This window comes from Hoplias malabaricus, chromosome 1 (genome assembly GCF_029633855.1).
Source record: "Hoplias malabaricus isolate fHopMal1 chromosome 1, fHopMal1.hap1, whole genome shotgun sequence".
In the NCBI taxonomy this organism is placed as follows: Eukaryota; Metazoa; Chordata; class Actinopteri; order Characiformes; family Erythrinidae; genus Hoplias; species Hoplias malabaricus.
In genome coordinates this window covers 72,314,427-72,337,702 of record NC_089800.1, presented here as the reverse complement: position 1 = coordinate 72,337,702, position 23,276 = coordinate 72,314,427, and the positions used below count along the sequence as shown (strand labels likewise).

The window sequence follows — 23,276 nt, the reverse complement described above, 5'->3', positions numbered from 1 at the left end:
TCCTCACACTCGTGTGACTCTGTCTATTTAATTTTCAATAATTTCTTAAGTCAAACTGAGCAGAACAGGCCCCAGGACTGAACCTTGCAGGACACTTTTTGCAGTTTGAACAAATTCAGATTAAACAGTCACACACACTTCTCTCCATGAGGCATCTTCTGAAACTCTCTAAAGTGTCAGATTAGCAAGACTACCAAGAGACTCAACTACGCCATCTGCTGAATTTCACTATTAGATATGTTATATTAAACCTCATTAAACACACAGGTAAGTTTATACAATTCAGAGTTGTGAGTTTCAGTTCATTAACGATTTGAAAACCCTTACCAGTCATTTTAAAACCGTTAATGCCTGTCAGTCAGCAAACAAACATTCATAGGGTAATTTAATGATATACAATTTATCTATGAGTGTAAACATTAGAACATGAATTTCATCCAGGTACTATTGAAATATGAAAGGGAGGGACAGGTATACTGACTGTGCAGGTCTCCAGACATGGGACAGTTACAAATTCGTCAAGATAGAACTCCAATCGCACCTGCACCTGGTCCTACACACACTGCATCATTTAGCAAACTTTGGTCACCTGCAACCACTGGCTTTCAACATTCAACTTCCTGATTCCCAATTAGTTTCACTCATGCTGTACCTATACACATTCAACTGGGAAAAGACTTTGATTGTGCATATAAACATAGTATTGTAAATGCTGTTTTGGGACAGCTTCACTTCACTAAATGAAAATAAATTAAAAAAAAGATTTTCCACACTCATATGCATTTGAAAATGTAACATGCCTCTTAACAGTTTTTCCCCAAAAGTTTCCACACATTTCCAGAGACTTGGCTCAGTTTATCAAAACTCTAAACACAAGCTCAAAAGAGTTTATTAAAAACCTACAAATCTCTGGCAAAATGAAACATAGCACTCAAAACGATGTTCTCTCTCCTCAAAATGGATTCCTTTCACTAAAACACTACACAGTTGCTATATGCTTATCTCTTCAATAGAGCATCAAATATACACGTATACAACAAATTCGAAACTCCATCAAACCTTTATATGTATGCTTTTGCTTAATGAAGCCATGTTACATATTCAAATGCATGAGTGTGTCACGCCTTTGTCCTGTTGTGTCTGTTTTCTCCGCCATGTGCTCTCTCAGTTTGTTTGTTATTGTCATGCCCATGTCCCTGACAGAGTGTGTGGAAATTCCTTTTATTTTCTCATTTTAGTGAAGTGTAGGCTTCTTTATTGTATATGTAACACAAAAGTGACCCATTTTACATAGTATGTGGCAGAACAATTGAGGAACATTTCAAAAAATTTTTATTGCAAAATTCATGAAACAGGTCACGCTGCATCCTGCCTCTTTTATACTGTTACAAATGATCAGAGTCTTCTCCCAGTTGAATGTGTACAGGTGCAGCATGAGTGAGACTAGTTGGGAATCAGGAAGTTGAATGTTGAAGGCCAGTGTTTTCAGGTGACCGTAGTTTACTAAATGATGCAGTGTGTGTTTAGAGATTTGTAAAACTGTGATGTAGTGTGATATTTCAGGGAAGACAAATGGAATTGTGCTTGGAGCTTAGCAGTTAGAGTCATGTTGTTGATACATGAACTTCAAGTTTTCAGAATTTTGTTCACAGTATCATAGAATATCAAAGAATACATATACATGTTTTGAATTTGTCATATCAGTGTATATTTGATGCTCTGTAAGAGAAGCATATAACAGCTGTGTGTATTGTTTTAGTGAAAGGAATCAGTTTTGAGGAAAAAGAACATTGTTTTTAGTGCTGTGTTTCGTTTTGCCAGAAATTGTTAGGTTTTTAATAAACTGTTTTGAGTTTGTGTTTAGAGTTTTGATACATTTCTGGAAATGTGTTTAAACATTTGGTAAAAACTGTAATATCTGGCTGTAGCTAAACAGCCAAAACTCCAATGAGTAGAAAATAATCCATGAGCAAATATAAAGTAGGCTGTATGACCCCTAAACTCCTCAAGACCAAACACACAGAGAAACACAGGCAAGAAAAAGGACTCTTTACGCAACATCAGTGCCTCTTTACTAAGCTTCACACATCAAGGGATGGAGCAGTTAAGGCTAGCTCTGTGATACCCCACAAAATTACAAGACACAGGAAGCCATTCTCTGACAATTAACCACAGGCAACAATGTTTTAAAATGCTGTACAGAATGTCTTACCCATACCGGCCACTAGGTGTCAGTATGATTGTTTCATTACATAATTATTGGACTGTAATGGAGTTTTTGCAGCGTAATGTTTTGCACTTTACACTAACAACCCAACTGCTTTAAAACTGTCTGAATATAAAACACTTTTAAAACTTTTATTGTTCTTTTACATCTTTTATTTCCCATTCACTTTTTTATTCATAATTTTTACAGTCACACTGTGCAGAAGAAAATTATATAATACTACTTCAGAAAATTTAATAAAATTACTTTTATAACGTAAACAAAAGACCAGTTAAGAGTCTTTCCCTGAGGTAACTTTCAGTGGCAGGGTTTGAAGATGAATGGATTACTGCCACCTCTCACACAGCACCTGCACAGTCAAACAGAAGCAGACTTCTGCTGAAGCACTGATCATGAATTTGATAAATATATATGAGTTATTATAGCAGTAATCCACTTATTTGACCTCACCTTTAAACCAGGGGGTAGCTGGATGCTGTTGCGATACCACACTGGTTATGCTTGTTCCTGGACATCTGGATGTAGCCATTGTTTCCCCAGTCCAGACCCCAGCTACAAAACAATTTAGTTCAAAATAAGTCTTCTATAAAAGTCTGGTTAAATATCCTGTTGATTTCCTAAAAGACATGTTACAGAGACTCTGTGTATGGTCTTATTTATTAATTAATAGGTACCATTTAAATCACAAATCTAACAAATATTAAATGTAAAAAATGGCATAAGTATTGCTCAGGCTATATTTTATGTTTTATTTTATTAAATTCCACCAATAAATTGGTTAAGAAATGTGTTCTTTGCAGAAAGTTTGTTCCCATATTTTCATTCAGAAAGTCTACAAACTAAATTCATTTGTACGTCAGTACATTAAAGGAACACTATGTAATAATTTTATCTTAAAATAACAGCTTCAAAATCATTGTGATACCTTACTGACTAGTAATAGGGAGAACAGAGTCTCTGCTGTTACTACTCTGGGCTCAGCACTGTAGAAACTGCACTATGTAACTTTTGCCTGTGGGTAGGAAACCACCCCCCTCTCTCCCTCTCCCCATTGATTTCAGTACAGTGCTGTTACACTGAGTTACACTAGAGGGAGCGCCATGACCAAAAAATCTATTCCTTTAATGTATCTGTAATTCTATAAATTCTTGATTTTATGATTTTTTTTTACCTGTTCTTGACCATCCAGTAGTCCTTCCCCCCCTCAGAGCCATAACCAACAGCCAGAACCCCGTGGTCGAGGTCACTGCTGCTGCACTCTGGCTCATTGTAGATACCTGCAATCAATAATCCATCAGCCAGTTAATTAATGAAATATTTAACAATCCGTTATTTATGACTTACCTAATAACATCATTGCCTTTTCTAGAAAGATGTGAATAACTTTCCCAGCAGTGAGATTTTAACCCCTCCCTGTAACCCTCATTGCTCTCTAGCAGCTCAACAGCAGTTGTCCTGTTAATCTAACTACACTGCTACAGGGTAATAATCTATTCATCAATATATCACTAAATATAAAAGGTTTCATGATTAAGATGTACGACAAATCTATATAAATTTTTACATTAAAAACACATTTAAAAGTAATATTTAGTCTTATTAAAGAGTAATATTTTCATGTGAGTGAAGTATGATTATTGACCATCATGTACAGAAATGTAATACGTCGTAATATGAGAATCATTTTCTAATGACTTTCTATAACTTATTCTATTAAATTTAGACTTAACATCACATAATTATGAGTTAATCTTCTGTAACTGCTGCATCATGATCAGGTGCATGATGAGTTAATGCACTCACCCAGTCAGTTTCACACTCTGTGGTGTAGTATTTCAATTATAATAAAGGAGAGCACATGCTGTGTCATAGTCTAGTTTGTGATTGGTGGGTGATATTTACCAGACTCGTAGAGCTGGAAGGAGTAGTGTCCAGCATCTATAGCCACAGACACAGGTCCAACAGTGGCCACAGCTTCCTGTAGTGCCTTCTCGTCTCCACTGGGAATGTCCACATATCCAGTACAGGTGGCTCCCACAGTGGACGGATTAAACCTGCACTTTCCGTCCTGCACAGCGGTGACAGGGAAGAGTTGCAATTAATGTCCACATGGTGTAAAAAAAAGAGTATTTTTTAAAATTCTTCCTTTCTAATTTTGCAAAAACTCACACAATTCAAAACAAGCCAAACCTGGTTATTGTGGGTCCCTGTACTTTTCATTATTTTGTTTTCTGTTTCTAACCCTGCAACAGAAAAATAGAGAACCGATTCCCCATTCTGAATAATATAACCAAAGGTAAACGGACCTTTGTGTGACTTAAGCTGCACTTACTTTCTCAGTTCACAGAGCTGCAATTCAGCAGGATAACTATGGAATTTTGGTCAATTCTCTGTGTTTTTCTCTTAAAAAGAAACCATCTTTCTTACTCACTGCTGTGCCACATGGGGCAGATACTGCTGTGAAATATCCAAAATTATTTTTAGAGTGTGGTTCCAAATCCATCCTGTTGTCCAATGTCTCTCTGCACAGTGAGAGCTGTGTCTAACATACTTATCGATTAGGAATCGACTCTCAAGAAATGATTCTTTGAGCGTAGGAATCGAGATCAACACTTAGCCAATGATTCAGAGAGTCAGAACTCTGAGAGCCGCCCTGTACAGTGCACCTTAAACTTAAAGCAAACAAAGCTCTGAATCTTTTCTATAGGTATCATATCTCACTCGGATCTGACTGCACTGGAAACAGTGGATAAACCATGACTCTCTACGGAATATATCCGTTAATCTGCAGCTCTGGTTCTGTCCTGGTTAAAACACACAACAGCTCTGTAAACAAAGAGAGCCAAGTGAACACAGCTTGAACTCAGCCACAGAAAGGTCAGGGCACCTTTCATCATTAAAAACTGGGAAATGGGTCTTTCTCTGGTTTTCTGTTGCAGGATTTGAAACCAAACCATTGGGCAATCCAGCGCTTGTCTGTTTCAATCTGGTGTTTGTTTGAGGAAAACGTGAAAGTAAAGACTTGTATTAATACATTATCCTCAAGGCCACACAAAGGCAGGAGAAAAAACAAACAAATTAAAGTGAAGCCACTACATGAGGATATTCCAGAAACATTCAGAGTAACTCACGACGGCCTCATATGGGTAGGATTCCTCTGTGTCAATGCCTTGATTGTCCTTGATGTAATTAAACGCCTGGTCCATCAGTCCACCTCCACAGCCAAAGTTCCCATAGTCCCCAGAGCAGTCCACCAGCTGCTGTTCACTGAGAGACACCAGCTTTCCTGTCTTCCTGAAGGTCTGACCCTCCAGAGATCCAGTCTGAAAGCAGGAGGAAGAGTGAGAAAGGAACAAGTGGAAAAAGGAGGAGAGAAAAAGATGGTTATGGGACTTCTTTCACCGTTTCATTCACACCTTTCAACAGCTCAAAACAGAATCATTTCATAAAATGTCTGGCAAACAGACATTACAGCAAACATTCAGGGGAAAATATTGTGGGAATAATAATAATAATTTGCCAACTATTTTCTGCCACTAGGAAGTTTATAAAAAAAACCCCAGCTGCCTCTAAGTTCAGTCCTGCACAGCTTTAGAGAAAGTAACTTTCAAATTGAATATATTTTCAAATATTATAAATCAATCAGCCCCTTTCTCTTACCGCACTAAAAGCCCAACAAGAGCCACAGTTCTTCTGGTCCTTAATGTCTGTCACATAGCCCTTGTCCCTCCAGTCCACAGTGTCAGGGAGTGGAGCGCCCCCTGTCTGTCGGAGGAATGTAGTTGCACTCTGGGCCTTAGTCCTGTTGAAGGATCCCAGACATCCCTTAAACATCTCCCTGTACTCCTGGTTGTCCTGTTGGAAAGGGAGATGGCTGTGGATACAGTCACTGCACAAGGTTTATTATATAGAATCACCCAGATTCTATAAGTAATAATAAGAAACACCCAGGTGAAATGTGGATGAATATCCAGTCAGATTTTTTCTCTGTGGCATCTGAATATGGAGATAGGAAACAACCAGCTTTTCAAATTATTAACATCTGATCACCTTCAGTACAACATTAGCTGTTTTCTGTGGAGACTGTTGCGTTCAGCTACACAGTAAAAATTTTGTTGTTCTTTATAGTTCACAGTAAATTTTATTTTGTTTTAAACTACACCAAGAAGTCTGTGCCACATTAATAAAGAGATGCATGTGGTTTGAGAAGCTAAGAGAAGTTTCAGAGAGGTACCTACAGAAATCTCAGTCTCTTCTCTCCAGATACAATCTAAAGAGTAAGTGTGAAATGTTTTATGATTTTTCTCACATCTCTCCTTTTAGGTATAAACACTATCATTTAAAACATGTCTTTCTCTCACCATGTCTGCGAAGAAGTTCATGCCAAGTCTGTAGCCCTTGATTCCTTGGTCAGCCAGCATGTTGTGGACAAGGACATTTTTGCGGTTTTCCAGCCAGGTCGTTTTACGCTGAGACTCCTCTTCTGAAGAGCGATAGATTTTACCTAAGAGGAAAGATCAGGTACATAGTTAATGTTTGAATGGCACTGAAACACCAGCCTTGGCACCATCACTGTTTGGACGCAAGATTCATTCAGTTTAATGGGCTCTTATTTCCAGAAAGACAGATAAATCCAGACTCTGTGCACTGTTAACAATAACTAATCTGTCAAAGACCAGTGTAAATGTGGTGGCCCCCCAATAGGGAGCAGTGAAATGTAATGAGTGAGTAGGTGGAGTGTTTTTTGACTATGTGTGAGATTGAAAGTTTGGGTTAAAAACCAATTCCATAATGTAGTTTATCTGTTAAAAATATTATATATTGATGTAATGTGTATTTGGGCGGCACGGTGGCGCAGCAGGTAGTGTCGCAGTCACACAGCTCCAGGGGCCTGGAGGTTGTGGGTTCGATTCCCGCTCCGGGTGACTGGCTGTGAGGAGTTGGTGTGTTCTCCCCGTGTCCGCGTGTGTTTCCTCCGGGTACTCCGGTTTCCTCCCACAGTCCAAAAACACACGTTGCAGGTGGATTGGCGACTCGAAAGTGTCCGTAGGTGTGAGTGAATGTGTGTGTGTCTGTGTTGCCCTGTGAAGGACTGGCGTCCCCTCCGGGGTGTATTCCCGCCTTGCGCCCGATGATTCCAGGTAGGCTCTGGACCCCCCGTGACCCTAAATTGGATAAGCGGTTACAGATAATGGATGGATGGATGGTAATGTGTATTTATAGTCTCTTTACCAAACTTCAGTTTCCAGGCATGGAACTCCAGGTCTTCCAGAGAGACTCTGGCTGCACTGGCCATGGCCACAATGGCAGCGACAGCAAGAATCACCCTCATTCTGAAAAGAGAGAGGAAAGATGTGTGAGAATTTAGAGGTAATGTTTTGTTATTGATGTATCTGTTCCAAACATAAAAAAGTAATAAATATAATACAATTACAGCGGATTTACCTTATATTATAGAACAACTAAAAACTAATTTTACATATTGCTACAGCTTTTAGAGTTTGTGGTAATGCCTAAAAGCTTAAGAGGTTGCCAGATTTCAGCCCAGTCAGTGCTACAGTGTCATGAGATTTACACATACAGTATATGTATAAATATTATTTCAACTGCTCACCTGTCTATGTTCTCCCGGAGCTCTGATGTCCCCTGTATATGTGTCTGAGAGAGAGTTTAGAACAGAGGACTGTGTGAATGCTGTGATGTTTTATACTCCTCTACAGTCACTCTGATCAGCTGCTTGTCACACAAACACAATCATAAAGTCATCCCACACTGATTAACAACACAATTACACTCATTTATTTTACTGTAAGAGAACTGCATGGAAATTTAGTTTTTTTTTTCTTAGGTAAGAAAACACCTGACTGTAATCCAGAGATTAGGTCATTTACAAATTTTAAAATAACACATATTTAACAAGTAATTGTTATCCTACATTTTCAGCATTTAATATTTCACAAAAACCACTCATACCTCATACCTGAGGTGTTTAAAGGAGCTCCATCACTACGGAAAACACAGTTCCACTGCTCCACAGCCCAGGGCAGTGCTCTGAACCCCACTGGCAAACATTCAGCTTTGGGAATGGTGAGTTACTACTCAGGTGCAGCTGCTTCCATTTCAGTGTATTTATTGGGTTATCAGTGTTCACAGTGTGTGCTCGCTAGACCACACTTGTAGACCATTGTCTACAAACAACCTACCAACATTTCAGTTTATGTATGATTCATTTCCATAATTAATTTAAATAATGAAATGCTTACACAGCTGTTGGAAAATTTTCATGCTTTTATTATGATGCTTATCACGAGACCTGTGTGATGTAATGATGGTGCTGGTGATGGTCAGCTGTCTGCGTATAAAGTAAATAATACAGATGTGACATCCTAGCACTTAAGCCATAAAATGCAGAGGTCAGTATGACCACTGGTTCTGCAGCTGTGTTTGGTCAGTAGATGGCATTAGTCAAAGACAAAGAAGCTTTTCTTTTTTTATTTATTTTTGTATTTTAAATATTAAATTAGTTACATAATGTGTGCCACATTTACAATAAAATTTAGATATGTTTGGTTTTGTTGTTTTTTAAAACGTAAAAACTTGTTAATGTAAATAGTGAAACAGGAGTTAACAAATCTCTGTGTGTATGTATTTACCAATAAATTCATTACATTTTAAAATGTACCATGTCTTTTGCGGTGGACACATTCCTTCTTATATTTTATATCTTAACTGTAAACTAGTTAATGTCCAGAAGTGCATTTGAACACAAATGTATATGTATAGTTCATAACAACCCTGTAAATGAATCGTCAATCATTCATTCATCTTCTGTATGTGCTCACTGGCTCTGGAGTCTACATATAATTGCTGGCCACAGGGCAGGAGCACACCCTGGACACAGCACCAGTCCATCCCAGAATACCTAACACACAGAGTATAGTTTCAGTGAGAAATCAATTAAATCTAGTATGTTATTTTGGGCAAAATGACCATAGAACATTTAAAGCATAGGCAGCAGCCACCTGAACTCATGACCTCTGTCCATTCTGTGCTCCATATTTGGATTAAATTCTACTGAATACCACACCGTGAGATCTGATTTATTGAGTATCAATTAAAATCCTGTATTCCCATGATTTAGTTTACTGCATTATTTGAACTCAGGAGCTGTTCTTCAAGCTGTGTGTAAATCTCATGATGAATGGCTAATAGAAACACTCATAAATTACTCTGAATATAATATTTTTACATTGATTTCCATTGAACTTTAAGAAGGTTTTGGGTGATATAGGCTTTTCATTGGACAGAGGTGATATGTTAGCATTGCTGGATGACTTTGCATATTTCAGTGGCTGGTGTGGTCATGTGACAAGAACAGAGATAAGAACCAAATATGTTACAGTTTAGTGACTTCTGCTTTGCTGTTTGTCTTGTGATGCTTTATGGTCAGAGATGGACAATCTCAGCAATGGCACGCTATTTGACCAAAAGGGAGACAAGTTAGACGCCTATTTGTCAAAATAAATGAATACAGTGCTGTAAAATAAGGATATTAATGTACAGTTTGTCTTTCTTTGCTTCTTTACTCTTCTGGCATTCAGTCACACTAACATCAGTAAGGTCATTTATTTATGGATCACAAACACCATTCCAGCTCATCCCAAAGACACGGAATGGCATGTCATTATTTCAGATAAGACACTTACCTCTCTAGCCCATGTTTGGCACTAAGAACAACACACACAAACTAAAATCTGTCAGATTTTATTGGATAAACACAAGTCTTTACTTTAATGGGTCGTTTAACGACACTGACTTTCCTTTACATTTCAACCAGGCTCTGAAACCATACAAATACAAACCTCCTGCAGCCTAACTTTAGTACTGTGTTCTTATTTGTTCAGTTTGAGTGCTGATCTCCTGCCCTATCCTTTGCTATATCTCACTGTATGACCCTATTTATGAAACATGTAAAAGCACAAGCCTGACCTGCATCAGAAAAAACAGCTGAGTGTGCGTAACCTTGCACATGTTCCTTATTCTCTGTTCAGTTTTCCTCCTCAGTTTGGCTGTGCTCTTCTATAAGTGACAATTTTTCTCTCTGTAGGATCCCAACAAAGCTGACAGAAACTGAATACGACAAATGTAAAACATTCAGCTTTAATTTAGTACTCCTCTACTGTTCTGTACATCACTAAAGTGTATGTTTCTCTCCCAATCAAAAATCAGCCAGAAATACCTCTGCATTTTTTTTCCATTGAATTTATCAGAAACATTAACCACATATAAACTAAGTATAGTTAGTATTTATCTAGAAAATATTTTGTGCTTTTCCCCTTGATTTACAAAATTGAAAATACATTTTTAACTAAACATAAGTTGAAACATTTTATTTCAACTTCCTCAGCAGGTGTAGGCACTTATAATAGACAAAATTATTTGTATAGCGCTTTTCACAACTTATGTTGTCACAAAGCAGCTTCACAGAATTCCAGTAAGGGAAATATTTGACATGAAATGTAAAAAGAAATGTAAAAACCCTCAAGTGAGCAAGCCAGTAATAGTCTTTTGTGGAAATTTAACTCAGCATTGAACAGGGACAATCATTACACCTTTACTTATTTATGTAAAATATGTCTAATTTAGAAGAAAACACAATAAAACAAACTGACTGCAAAGCTCAATTTGTATAAAATGTGTGTGACCAGCTCTATCTTGTTTCTCTGTTCTTAAAATCACTGGGGTTTAGTAGAGGAGCAGGGAAATCTAAGTCAGTGTGTAACACTAAATCTATTGTTATACTATGTTCTTGTCTGTTAACTAATCTAATATTATTAAATAAAGAACTCTACCTATTTTAAGCTTAGTGTAATATGCAACAGTGGTTTAACAGTGGCTAAACATTATTTGAAAGATTATAACAACCTCATAAACTGGGATAGTGCCTGTTTAGTGCCTCTTTTCTCCAAATATTGATTTGTGTTTTGGGTTAAGGTGTAGGTGTGTTCTTAAGCCATTTTTGATATAGAAGTTAGCAATTTATTAATGAATTATTTATTTCAGATTATTTTATAATTTACATGATAATGCTGATTAAACTTTGTTAAACATTTGTAATTTTATTTCTCCACTTACACACATTCTTGTACATCACATTATTCTTTCCATTCATTCATTTAAAAGTGCTCAAGGGTTATTCTCAGCTACAATAGTCAGTTTTACAAACATGTAAAAGCTCATGTAGTTGTTTCTCAGGTTTCCAAGTAGAGTTAGGTCCCCACCAATCTGAAAAATAAAAAAAAATAAAAAAATAATATACCTGTATCCAAACATTTAATCTCGTAGTTGTACGACAAATTAAGCCCTGTGTTGTGGCGTTTAGACCGTGATTCTTATTTCTTATTGGTGTGTTATTTTCACTGGTATATTTTCAACTGCTTGTATTTTAACACAGTTTCATCTCTTCCAAAAGTATCTTAGAGCCAGGCTCTCCCTCTCCCTCCCTCCTAGTTAACCACGAGCCCTATAATCACTATAAAACAGGAGAAGGTTTTGTTGTTACTAAAGGAGCTGGTCCGATGTAACAATTCAAAATGTAAGTAAAAATATAAATAAACACATCTGTGGTTACATACGCTGCTTTGGTCTTAAAATCACTTCATCTGTATAGAATAAAAGTGTCCCAAAACCTTTTCACTGATTTTAATATTTTTATGCAACACTGAATATTTATTGTAAACACTGGTTATTTAAAAGCTATCATTATTGTAAACACTGGCTATTTAAAAGCTAACATTATTGTAAACACTGGATATTTAAAAGCTAACATTATTGTAAACACTGGATATTTAAAAGCTAACATTATTGGAAACACTGACTATTAAAAAAATTAACATTATTGTAAACACTGGATATTTAAAAGCTTATATTATTGTAAACACTGGATATTTAAAAGTTAACATTATTGTAAACACTGGATATTTAAAAGTTAACATTATTGTAAACACTGGATATTTAAAAGTTAACATTATTGTAAACACTGGATATTTTAAAGCTAATATTATTGTAAACACTGCTCCTTGAGAATGTTACTAACCTGTTACTGTTCAACCTCAGACCAGAGGGAAGCTGGCGGCTGTGGCTATTCCACACTGATTATTCATGTTCCTGGACATCTTGATGTAGCCCTTATTTCCCCATTCAGTGCTCCAGCTGCAAAATACACATTCATTTCAGTTCAGACTTGGCTCATTGTTATTTTTAGATCTAAAGGATATCCATGAAATGTGTGACTCAAGTTTACAAAATTATATTGCACAATCTTCTATCTGTATAAAAATATACAAAAATATGCCATAAAGCCACTCATTGCTACAGATTACTCATCCCCACTCAAGATTTATTCACCTCCCTGAGACCCACATCTTGAAGATAAGACACTATCGGTGATTGTGGATGTACAACAAAATAACTAACTCCCAGAGACCAGCAGCAATATTATAAAATTGACACTTATACATACACCCAAATATACACATGCACATGCATAAAATAACTAAATTATGCCTGCTGACATGTAGTCACAAGAACAGAGGTGCAAACAGTGAAGTAAATTCTTTTAATGGTATTACCTACTGCATAACAGGCGCCATCACAATTCTAGTGGCTTTGGTTGTCTCTGAAAGTGGCGCTCTGCCTCAGTAACACTGTGTGCCCTTGTTTTTCACTTTACGATAAAGTTCTCTATTTCAGTTACATTCAGCAAAGTTATTGTATCAAGGGATTACTAATGTGTATCTCACAGTATGGTAAGTTACACAGTTATTACACTTTATTTTTCTAAAATATCATCTTCTAAGTTATCATTACCCCTATATAAATTTAAAATCATATATATTGAAGTGTAGCATCATTCTCGATTCCTGAAAGTTAGCATCAGGTCTGAAACATTACAGAACTTTTCTTAAAACCTGGAAGTGTCTTTCTGAAGCATGGTCAGTTGTGAATGTTTATTTGTTGATTTATTTACCTGTTTTTGACCAGCCAGTAGTCCTGTCCACCCTCGGAGCTATAGCCTACAGCTAGAACACCGTGATCTAGATCTGTGCTGCTGCAAGCCGGCTCATAATAGACACCTACAACCAATCAATCAATCAATCAGTCATTAGAAAAAGTGAAGATACATATTTTTTGTGACAGTAACAACACACATTTCTTCTGTAATGATGGTGACCTTAGACTCATATTCAGCTGATTCAGAGTCTCATTTCATTTCACCTGTCTTCAGTTAAATGCTTAAGGGATACATTTAAATTTCTAAATTGAAATTTTTTGTTAAAAATATAAATGGCTTAATCTCCCTGTCTGCACAGATCCGTTTATTTTAAAAACTAATGTTTTTGTCTGTGAATTCCTCCTGTCCACAGGAACACTGCGCTGTACCTCACCGACTGTAAACAGAGGTTTTTCTAGACACTCTCTAAGGTGGAGGTCTGTGAAGACGCCATTGTCTGTTCTCGTGTGGATGAGGAAAACCGATCTTTTCTGAAACGCTGAGGTCACACAGCGTGTCTGTCTTTGTCTGAAACTCAAACAGCTCCTCACTCACTCTATAGTGAATTACATCAGTCATAAACTACACTGTACACACACAGACAGCACTAGATTTCAGAGTCACACAGATGAAGAAATATAAAATATTAGAAATCATTAGTGCATAGTTAAGACTTCAGTCATTTCACTTGTGTAGTGCAGTACAAAGGGATTATGGAGTGATTTGGGATTAAACCTATGTTTTTCTTGTGTCGTGGTGTTCTGGATGTCTCTCTAAGAAGTACTGGACTGGCATGATACTGCAGCCATTTTTCTCTTCATCGGGATGGGTATATTTTCAAAAACTGAGATAGGAAAATCTCAGATTTTAAAAATATCTGTATCCAACGGGTCCTAACTTTACACTTACATTTAAACATTGCTTATTAATCTATAAAAATGTATGTTTATATTAAAGTATATTAATGCATATTGGTGATTAATATATAATTAATCTCTGGAAGATAACTACAAATTAAATCACAACCACAGTAATATTTAGAACAGTCTCATACAGACGCTAGTAACCAGTGAGTGTTTAATGATGGTGGGTGATATTTACCAGACTCGTACATCTGGAAGGAGTAGTGTCCAGCATCTATTGCCACAGACACAGGTCCAACAGTGGCCACAGCTTCCTGCAGGGCCATCTCATCTCCACTGGGAATGTCCACGTATCCAGTACAGGTGGCTCCCACAGTGGACGGATTGAACCGGCACCGTCCATCCTGCACAGACACAGTGGGAGAGTTTAAGGCCAAAAGTGTTTCCACACATTTCTTCTGACAATAGGGAACTAGTTAGTAGTTTGTCACCTATAGATTCTCTTCTAAGGAGACTTTACACTAGATGTGACAGCATTACAGTGTGATTTTGATTACATTCAGTCACATAAACAGTAATGAGGCCAGGTCCTGATGTTGGATTATTGGTATTGGAAGCTATAGCTTATCCTAGAAGCATTGGATGGTGTGCCTTGACTACAGCTCAGGGTGGGGACGTTTTAGACTCCTCTCTCTAGAGCTTGGAAAAAGTGATTTTAAACTCATGTATAGCTGCTCAAGATTATCCCATTTTATTTCATCCTTTTCTGTGGAGGTTATAAAAGCTGTGTGTTTGTTCTGATATAAAACAATACAAAAACAGCAACTGCAAAAATGTGAATATGTAATTATAATATACTGTACTCTCACCATGCCTTCATAGGGGTAGGAGTCCTCCGTGTCCAGTCCCCTGTTCTCCTGTACGTATTCAAAGGCCTTGTCCATCCAACCGCCATTACAACCCTCATTCCCAAAAGCCCTAGAACAGTCAACCAGCTGCTGCTCACTGAGGGACACCAAAGACCCCGTCTTCCTGAACATCTGACCCTCTAGCGCTCCCGTCTGATGACAGAAGATATGGTGAAAGAAGAAAGAGATGTTAATTTTTACAGCACTGTCCTTAATCCCAGGGGGAGGATACAGAGGTTTCTACCAAAGGCCACAGGTAGACCAAAATCTTACCTACGACTCCCTTAATCACAAAATGCTACTGATAAGGGAGGGTTAAAATCAACACATTTACCCAGAGGAACCATATACGGCTTCTTTTCAAATAGCCTCCAGCAGCTCAACAGATTCAGAGGAGAGCATTAGCTGCACGGTTGTGTTAGATTAACTGATGGATTGGCCAGTTTAGCCAGAGTGATGCAGGGAGTGGAAGAGGTGGAATTCTCAATCTTCTGATGATACAAATGTTTGGAAACTTATTGGAAATCAGATAAATATCTGTGCTTCTATTTTCTGTTCCTGCTCAGAAAGAATATTTGACCCAAATGCACTTCTCTTATAGCACACATTGGGTCTGGAATCAGTCTGTCTCATCTGGCCCACACAACACTCTCCAGTTGGTCCAGAATGTGGCTGCTTGACTTTAAACAGGGACCAGGAGAAGATAAAGCATCACACCTGCTCTGTCTCTTCACTGGTTACAGGTTAAATATAGGATTGATTTTAGGATTTTATTAATGGTTTTCAAAGCTCTAAATGGTGTTGCTGCAACTTACATCTCTGACTTTTTGAGCCCAAGTTAACAACTTTGTAGGTCCTCAGATCAGCTGCTGGAGGCCACTCCTTGCTCTCAACTGAAATTTAAAGGTGTCAGTTTCTCTGTGGAATCATCCAAAGCTAATATTCCTAAATCAAACTTAAAAACCTGTGTATATTCCCTGTGTATGTTCTATGTCCAGGAAATATTTTTAAATATTATCTATACATTTTCTAGTATTATCTTAGATTTAGTTTGATGTATTTATTTTCATATCTCAGATCCTTCACTGTTTTTGTTGGGTTTTGATCGCACAGCACTTTCACATACGTCTGTGGTCTTTAGAGGTGCTTTAGAAATTAAGTTTGGCTTGTAGACTTGATTCTGCATTCTGAGAGTTTCTTACCGCGCTAAAAGCCCAGCAGGAGCCACACAACTTCTGGTCCTTAACTTCTGTCACATAACCCTTGGCTCTCCAGTCCACAGTCTCAGGGAGGTTAGCGCCTCCTGCCTGTCGGAGGAATGTAGTTGCAACTCGGGACTTTGTTTTGTTGAAGGATTGCAGACTGCCCTTCAGCATCTGTCTGTACTCATGATTATCCTGTTTGGAGAGAAATGACAAGAAGATTTATCACCTTTTATTTGCCCTCAAAAAGAAACAAACTAATAAACCGAAATCTGTCAAATTAATGCTTTTTTATGTTTCTTAACATGTGTATTGTCCAGACCAGATTATCCACTATTCCATCATTTTAGACCTCACTGTACCATTTTTGATTGTGTCTGGAATATGTTTTAAAATGATCTGCTGCTCTGTCTGTGGGCACACAACCAATGATTCTACTTTAAACTGTGTAGAAGTGTGGGAATATTTTGTCAGAAACTTGATTAAAAGCATAGTATCTCCTGAGAGTAACACGTTTTCCACCATCACTGTGGGGTTCAGCTCTCACCAGGTCTGCAAATTGGTTCATGCCGAGTCTGTAGCTTCTGATTCCTTGGTCAGCCAGCATGTTGTGGACCAGAACCAGTTTACGGTTTTCCAGCCAAATCTGTTTACGCTGAGACTCTTCTAGAGCCGAATGGTAGATTTTTCCTAAAACAGATGAGTCAGAGAAAGTGAATATATATGTGGGCTGTAACGTGATTAGAGGAGACATAAATAAGGAGTGTAAATGCGAATAACAATTTTGACAACTCATTAAAGCTATACAACTGGACTTTATGATTATTGACATATACACTGTTGCACGCGGTTTATATCTTGAACAGAAATATATCTGTTCCATTTGTTTCTGACAGATACAACACAAAATATACCTAACCAGAGGAATTCATGCTTAAAATGATATCATGGTCCCAAAGAAAGGGGCTCACTGTAAGCTGTGTGTTTCTGTTATATTCTGGTATAAATGGCTTTAAAGAACCGTGTATAAACAACTTTGAATGATGCAAAAGAAAAGTGTAAAGACTCAATATTTCATTCTGCCCACAGTTGTTCTCTCATCGGAAAAAACTGACAGATTTGAAGTACTTCAAACGTGTTTTTGTTTTTACATTATTTGAATCATTTATCTAAAGGAAAATATTGCTCACCAAACTTCAGCTTCCAGGAGTGGAACTCCAGATCCTCCAGAGAGACACTGGCAGCCCCGGCCACAGCCACAAGAGCGGCAACAGCGAGAAACACCCTCATTCTGTAAAGAGAGTCCTGTAAAATGAATAAAGGATTTTCTTGTAGTTTGACCACATAAACCCTGATGTCACGTTCCCGGACTCCAATTCACTTGATTACCAACAGGTCACACTTTCCTGTTCTCCATACACAGAGAAACCAGCTTTTTGTCACTGTCTGAGTTTCCAACATATGCTCAGCTCTTTGCCAAAATATTAAAGCATCATTTAATCTAAGTACTTATGGTTTTAATATTTATAGTTTTAATATTACAATAGTTTATTTGTGCACACAGCTTTGTGTAATCTCCACAGAATAATACTGCCTGATTGAACCGGATGTTCTAGACCAGGGCTGGGCAATCTTATCTACAAAGGGCCAGTGTGGCTGCTAGTTTTTGTTCAAACAAACCAGGAGGTCACACGATCAGCTGTTTAACTGAGACCAACTAATTAAAGAAGTGAAATCAGGGGTCCTTTGGCCTGAATAGACTAAATTCCAGCAGACACAATGGCCCTTTGGCGATAAGATTGTCCACCCCTGTTCTAGAGCCTAAGGTCATGATGTCCAATGCCAAGCCCTGACTATTACTAGTGTAATACTGAACACTGAAGAGTGTAAGAAATGTGTTCTCTGATGTGATGGAGTGACACTAGCAGAACCTACACACGCCGCCATCCTCCAGAACAAGCCTCGAATTAAAGGAATCCCTGCTCACGTACCATTGCCATCTCCACTTGACTCACCTTCGCTGTCGCTGACCGACTGAAACAGAACCCTCACTTTTACTTAAAGTAACACTAGGAAATATTTTTACCCTAAAGTTACAGCTTCAAAATTGTTGTGATGCTCCACTGATCTGTAACAGGCAGAAAAAAGCCTCTGTCACTGCTACTCTGGGCTCAGCACTGCAGAAACTTCACTACGTAACTTTTGTTGGAGGGTAGGTAAAACACCTCCATCCCTACCTCTCCCATTTGATTTCAGGACTTTGCTGTAAAAGTGAATTACACTCGTCAACTCTTTAAGAAACTGTACCTAGTGTTGCTTTAACATACTTATACTACACTAACTGTGACTCCACACACCTTCAGTCCTATGTGGTGTTGCTATTAGCATTTGATTGCATTTAGCCACAAATTTTACTGAGGTCAAGTACTGGGTGATTATAGATCACAAACCACTTTACATCTCATTCTAATAGTAAACAATGGCTAGCGTTCCACCACTGCAGACAGCGCGGTTCCACATCTTCACAGAGCTGTGCCTGGCTCTACTCCCCTCTCGCTGTCTCTTGACATTGGGTGTAGTGACACTAACCCAGTAAGCATCTGCCAGGGCTGTTTTGTGGAGGCTGTTAGTCCCAGCAAAGAAACAATCCAAAAGTATTTGTTGGTACATACCTGTTTTTTGGGATCCGTACGTCTTTCAGCTGTATGTTTGTGTGTGTGTGTGTGTGTGTGTGTGTGTGTGAGAGAGAGTGTTCATAGAGAAAAGTGTGTGTATTCTGAGTTATATATCCAAGGTACTACACGTGGAATCAGGTGCCTGTCACACAAAGCCACAAAAAACACAAGACAACCACACATTTCTCAACTGAAACATAGATTTGTTCTTCTTGTTGTGGGGAAATTACGTAATGATCTTTGCATGAGAGGAAGTTCCTCTGAAGCACAGAGTGGAAGATTCTTGTAAACAACAACACGACTTCTGATCAACTTTAGAACTTTGTTTTGGTTTGTTTTATCCTCATCAGCAAAAGGGCTGGTGAGTTTGGTTTATTATTTATGATGCTTAATGTTAATGTGCTGTAGTTCCATGAAATATGATCATTTTGTGACCTTATATAAAAGGTATATGATCAAATATTAAATACATCCTTTATTAATATTAAACGTCTTTTATAGAATATCCACAGAAACATGAAATAAATCTGGAATCACTTTAAAGCAGCTAAAAATGAGCTCAGGCCCAATGTCCAATGCCCCAACTGTCACCTGGTGATTATAACTCCTGCTTTTTTTGATTCAGTGCCTAACATCACTAATCTGTCTGAATACAAACAAATCCTCACAGAAATGTTATAACAGCTAAAGTCTGCTCAGGAGAGAGTTGGCTGTATCTGCCGTTAGAACAAAACAACTGGTTTAGAAACATTTTCAAAAACTTTACTGTCTTCTTTAACTGTTCTGTAGAGAATCACTGATCACTGGGAATGTCCTTATTTGTGTAAATGAACATGGAGCATGACGAGATCCTGGTATAAATACACATCACATCAGTTTTATTAATAATACAGGTCTGATTTTTAGGGATTAAATAACCATTAGCAGTCAGTTATTTATTTATTAAATATTATATTTGTGAGGAACCTTACACACATTACAAATATATTTAAACGGAGTGTTAGTAATGTACTCTTTAAAATAATCATCAACTCTTTATTAACTGTTTGTTAATAAAGAGTTCTGCTGTTCCACTGCTCTCTACATCATTGTGTGTCTGTTCCTGCTCAGAAGCTGTATGGGGGGGCTGTAGAGTGGTTTGATTCTTATTAATGTCTCAGTCATCCAAAGCCTGCTGCCCATGAGCACATTTGTGGAAGGATGGGCCTCTCAACACCAATGTGGTGCTCACCAGAGAGGGTGTTCCAGGTTGGTTTAGCTCTTCTGATGCAGTAAAAAGCAGTAGTTGGCTTCACGTGTCTCAGAGGAAGCTTGTGTTTCCCCTAACTCTCTCAGGCTGGGGGCACTGTGTCTGACTGGAACTGCTGACCAAGAATTATCGGGGAAAATACTGCATAGAAAAAAAGAACAAGAAGGAAGAGAAGATAATTGGCTGGTTTTTGACTGGCAGATGCACTGGCCGATTTGATTTAGCCCCAGAACTGATGATGATACATATTCGAGTCTGTGTTTTGAGTATACGAGAATTTTATTTAGTGTAAAATGGTGATGAAGCAGAATAAAAATAGAATGATGTCCAGTGAACTATGGATTTTTCACCAACTAGACAAGAAAACAAACAGCTAAAACCTAGATACTGTCACTGTGTCTCTGTTCTTAGGACATGGACATGAGCGATTTCATGCAGAGATACCTCAGTCTTGATTTCACTCCCTTCTGGCTCTGTCCACTCATTTCTCCACAAACCTGCAGCTGGTCCTGGACTCATTTCTCTGTGTAGTTATAACATGTTCTGAGCTTAATTGTGTCTTGAATTGTAGCTCCTATGTTGCCCATTGCTTTGGTTTTGGATTCTGTAAATGAACATTCACGCAGTGTAATGGTACATAATTTTGTTACTGCACCTTTAAGAATGAGGGCGGATATGGTGTCACAGAAGTGCGGGAATTTAGCAATTGGTAGTGTTTGCAAAGTTTTCGTTTTTTTTTTTTTAATATTGCAGTGGCACTAAACCACTAAAAACGTTTTGGTGCGTTTTATTTGTGCTACTTTTTGTACATGTGAATATATAAATATATTGTATTTGTTTCTTTCCCTTTATTATCTTTCATCTTATAGTTTTCATGGTGTTCATTATGTGCTTGTTCATAGAAGGAAGTAATGATATCTGTGGTCCAACAAGCTGAATAAATTCAAGTACCTGTTTTAAAGACTATCTGCATCTTATTAATCAAGGCCAAGGGCTGCTACAGTGAAAACTTGATGCTACAAGTGAGCCATTCTGCTGTTGTTCCTGTGTCCTTCTCCAAGAGATCATTGGAAGCCCAACATGGGCAATCCAGGTACAGAGTGAATGTCTTATTTGCATATGAACAAGACAAGTTCCAAAACTGACGGTACATGAAACAAACAAAAGAGGAACTAAGTGTTAATGCTACAGATGCAGTTAAAGAATTTGCCCAATGAAAGAAAGTAAAAGTGGACTGTTAAAAAAATATAAATATATATATATATATAGGGCATTTGATAGAACACTGAAAGAACAAAGAACACACCTTTTTGGACTAGATAATTAATGCATTAAAAACTATGATAACTGCAAAGACTAAGAATTAATACGAAGTGTTTAATTATTGTTGTTTTGTAAATCTGAGGAATGAAGGCTACTCAAATTCATGGAACATGATTCTTGGAATTACAAATTCTAATTTTAAAATGTAATGTCAGTTCATAAAATACTCATAAACCTAAGTTGTATTTAAAACTTTAAAAGGGAGAAATCATCTTACTGTTGTATATTCATAGCACTGTTGGTTGTGGTACTTGCTTAGTCTAGTTTGTTAAAATACTTGGTGTCTATAAATTGTAATTGTTTAGTAAAAAGTGGTATTGCTCAGTACTAGAAGTAGACCACTCTCTGAAGTTCAATTCCAAACAAAAAGTCACTTAAAGTTTGTAGTGAAACTAAACAAGCCAAAAAAATGCTGTCCCCTACTGAGGAAACAGGTAACCTTAAGGACATACAACAGGTCAGGTCAAGCTCCCGCAAAAGAAGCTTAACAGAGAAAGGCAAAGAGATGCATAATTAATTTGAATAATGAAAGTTGAAAAAATTGAAAAATTAAGTTGCATAATTATGAAGCTAAGAAACATGAGAAAGCATTTAGTAAAGCTTACGATTCTTGGAAGCAGTTAAAAAGGGAGGCAAGAACAAGATTAAAAACATTTTGTTCTTAAGATGACCTAATTAAAATCCAACAAGACATTCAAGTTAGTCACAACATTGTTTGCCAGTGTTATGAGCCCATTCGACGCAACCAAACTACTACCCCAGATATTGTTAAGAGAATGGATGCTTGTGTCGCCTTGGCAGCAGAGATCTGCAATCCTCTGACTAAGCGTCTAGAGACCATTGAAGAAGCCTTTAATGACCAAAGAAAGGTTAAGAATGGAACTAAATAAGGATGAATATGAGTCTGTCTTTGGATGCACAAATATAGAAACAGTAATTTCAGACTTATCACAGAGATCACACAGCCACTCAAATACCTCTTCCAGCGTCTCTAGTAATCGAGTAGATGCTAAAGCAGGACTTGCAGCAAAACTAGAACAAGCAAAAGCTATGCAAAAAATCCATGATCAGCAAGCAAGGCTTCATAATTGGAAAGTCAATGGGAACTACACAAGGTAAAATTGTTGGCAGAATTAAAACTAAGGAAAACAGAAAGGCTCAACTCAAGGAGGAGAGAACAAAGCTACAACAGTTACAAGCAGATGAGGAAGTTAAGGTAGCTACAGCCTGTGTAAGGGAATATGAAAATCATGAAGCTGCTCTTGATGGTAATTAGTACGAACCTGATTATAGAACCTTAAATCCAGATGCTACAACATTCCAGCCTCAACAAGCACCCAAAGAAGCATCAGCTACTCCGGAGACGCTCAGTCTAGCCCAAGCAATCGCAAACTCACTAAGCATGAATCGGTTGTCTGCTCCAGAACCTACCCAGTGTTTAGTTGTGACCCTTTAAAATTCATAGACTGGAATATGTCTTTCATGGCCCTTTCCAGCTAGTGAGAAGATGCTTTATCTGAAAAACTACCTTGCTGGAGAGGCACGTAAGGCCTTGGATGGATTCTTCTACAGAAACTCAGAGGATGCATACAAGGAAGCCTGGTCAGTTTTACAAGAAAGGTATGGAAATCCACTTATTGTTCAAAGGGCCTTTCGAGATTAACTTATAAAATGGCCCAAAATCAATGCAAATGATCCTCTGGAACTTAGAGAGTTCTTCCTACGAGGTGTTGAGGCAATTCCAAACATCAAAGGATTATCCATCTTAAATGATTG

The 23,276-nt window shown here is 37.7% G+C and overlaps 2 protein-coding genes across 3 annotated transcripts; both read right to left on the bottom strand.

The window, feature by feature from the left end:
• Nucleotides 1-2,481: 2,481 nt before the first annotated feature.
• Nucleotides 2,482-7,559, bottom strand: LOC136697736 (procathepsin L-like). Its single transcript, XM_066672975.1, has 8 exons — nt 7,460-7,559; nt 6,589-6,731; nt 5,888-6,082; nt 5,359-5,550; nt 4,130-4,295; nt 3,399-3,504; nt 2,678-2,779; nt 2,482-2,576 (listed from the first exon to the last, which is right to left on the bottom strand). The coding sequence occupies exons 1-7, from the start codon at nt 7,557-7,559 to the stop codon at nt 2,680-2,682; spliced, it is 1,002 nt and encodes a 333-aa protein (XP_066529072.1). The 3' UTR covers nt 2,482-2,576; nt 2,678-2,679.
• A 2,455-nt stretch (nt 7,560-10,014) lies between these two features.
• Nucleotides 10,015-19,043, bottom strand: LOC136697724 (procathepsin L-like). 2 transcript variants are annotated; one of them, XM_066672953.1, is made up of 9 exons: nt 18,926-19,043; nt 17,444-17,544; nt 16,801-16,943; nt 16,254-16,448; nt 15,013-15,204; nt 14,382-14,547; nt 13,257-13,362; nt 12,324-12,439; nt 10,015-11,512 (listed from the first exon to the last, which is right to left on the bottom strand). In XM_066672953.1, the coding sequence occupies exons 2-8, from the start codon at nt 17,541-17,543 to the stop codon at nt 12,340-12,342; spliced, it is 1,002 nt and encodes a 333-aa protein (XP_066529050.1). In that variant the 5' UTR covers nt 17,544; nt 18,926-19,043; the 3' UTR covers nt 10,015-11,512; nt 12,324-12,339. The 2 variants fall into 2 exon arrangements, with proteins under 2 accessions (XP_066529050.1, XP_066529059.1); XM_066672962.1 differs by having other exon boundaries at nt 17,444-17,558; nt 18,926-18,967.
• Between the last annotated feature and the right edge of the window lie 4,233 nt (nt 19,044-23,276).

Coding starts and splice junctions, on each gene's coding strand:
- LOC136697724 (XM_066672953.1), bottom strand. CDS start 17,543: ATGAGGGTGTTTCTCGCTGTTGCCGCTCTTGTGGCTGTGGCCGGGGCT. Junction 15,205..16,253: donor CCTGCTGGGCTTTTAGCGCG/GTAAGAAACTCT, acceptor TTCTGTCATCAG/ACGGGAGCGCTAGAGGGTCA. Junction 13,363..14,381: donor CTTCCAGATGTACGAGTCTG/GTAAATATCACC, acceptor GATTGGTTGTAG/GTGTCTATTATGAGCCGGCT.
- LOC136697736 (XM_066672975.1), bottom strand. CDS start 7,559: ATGAGGGTGATTCTTGCTGTCGCTGCCATTGTGGCCATGGCCAGTGCA. Junction 6,732..7,459: donor TGCCTGGAAACTGAAGTTTG/GTAAAGAGACTA, acceptor CTTTCCTCTTAG/GTAAAATCTATCGCTCTTCA. Junction 6,083..6,588: donor TGAACTTCTTCGCAGACATG/GTGAGAGAAAGA, acceptor CCTTTCCAACAG/GACAACCAGGAGTACAGGGA.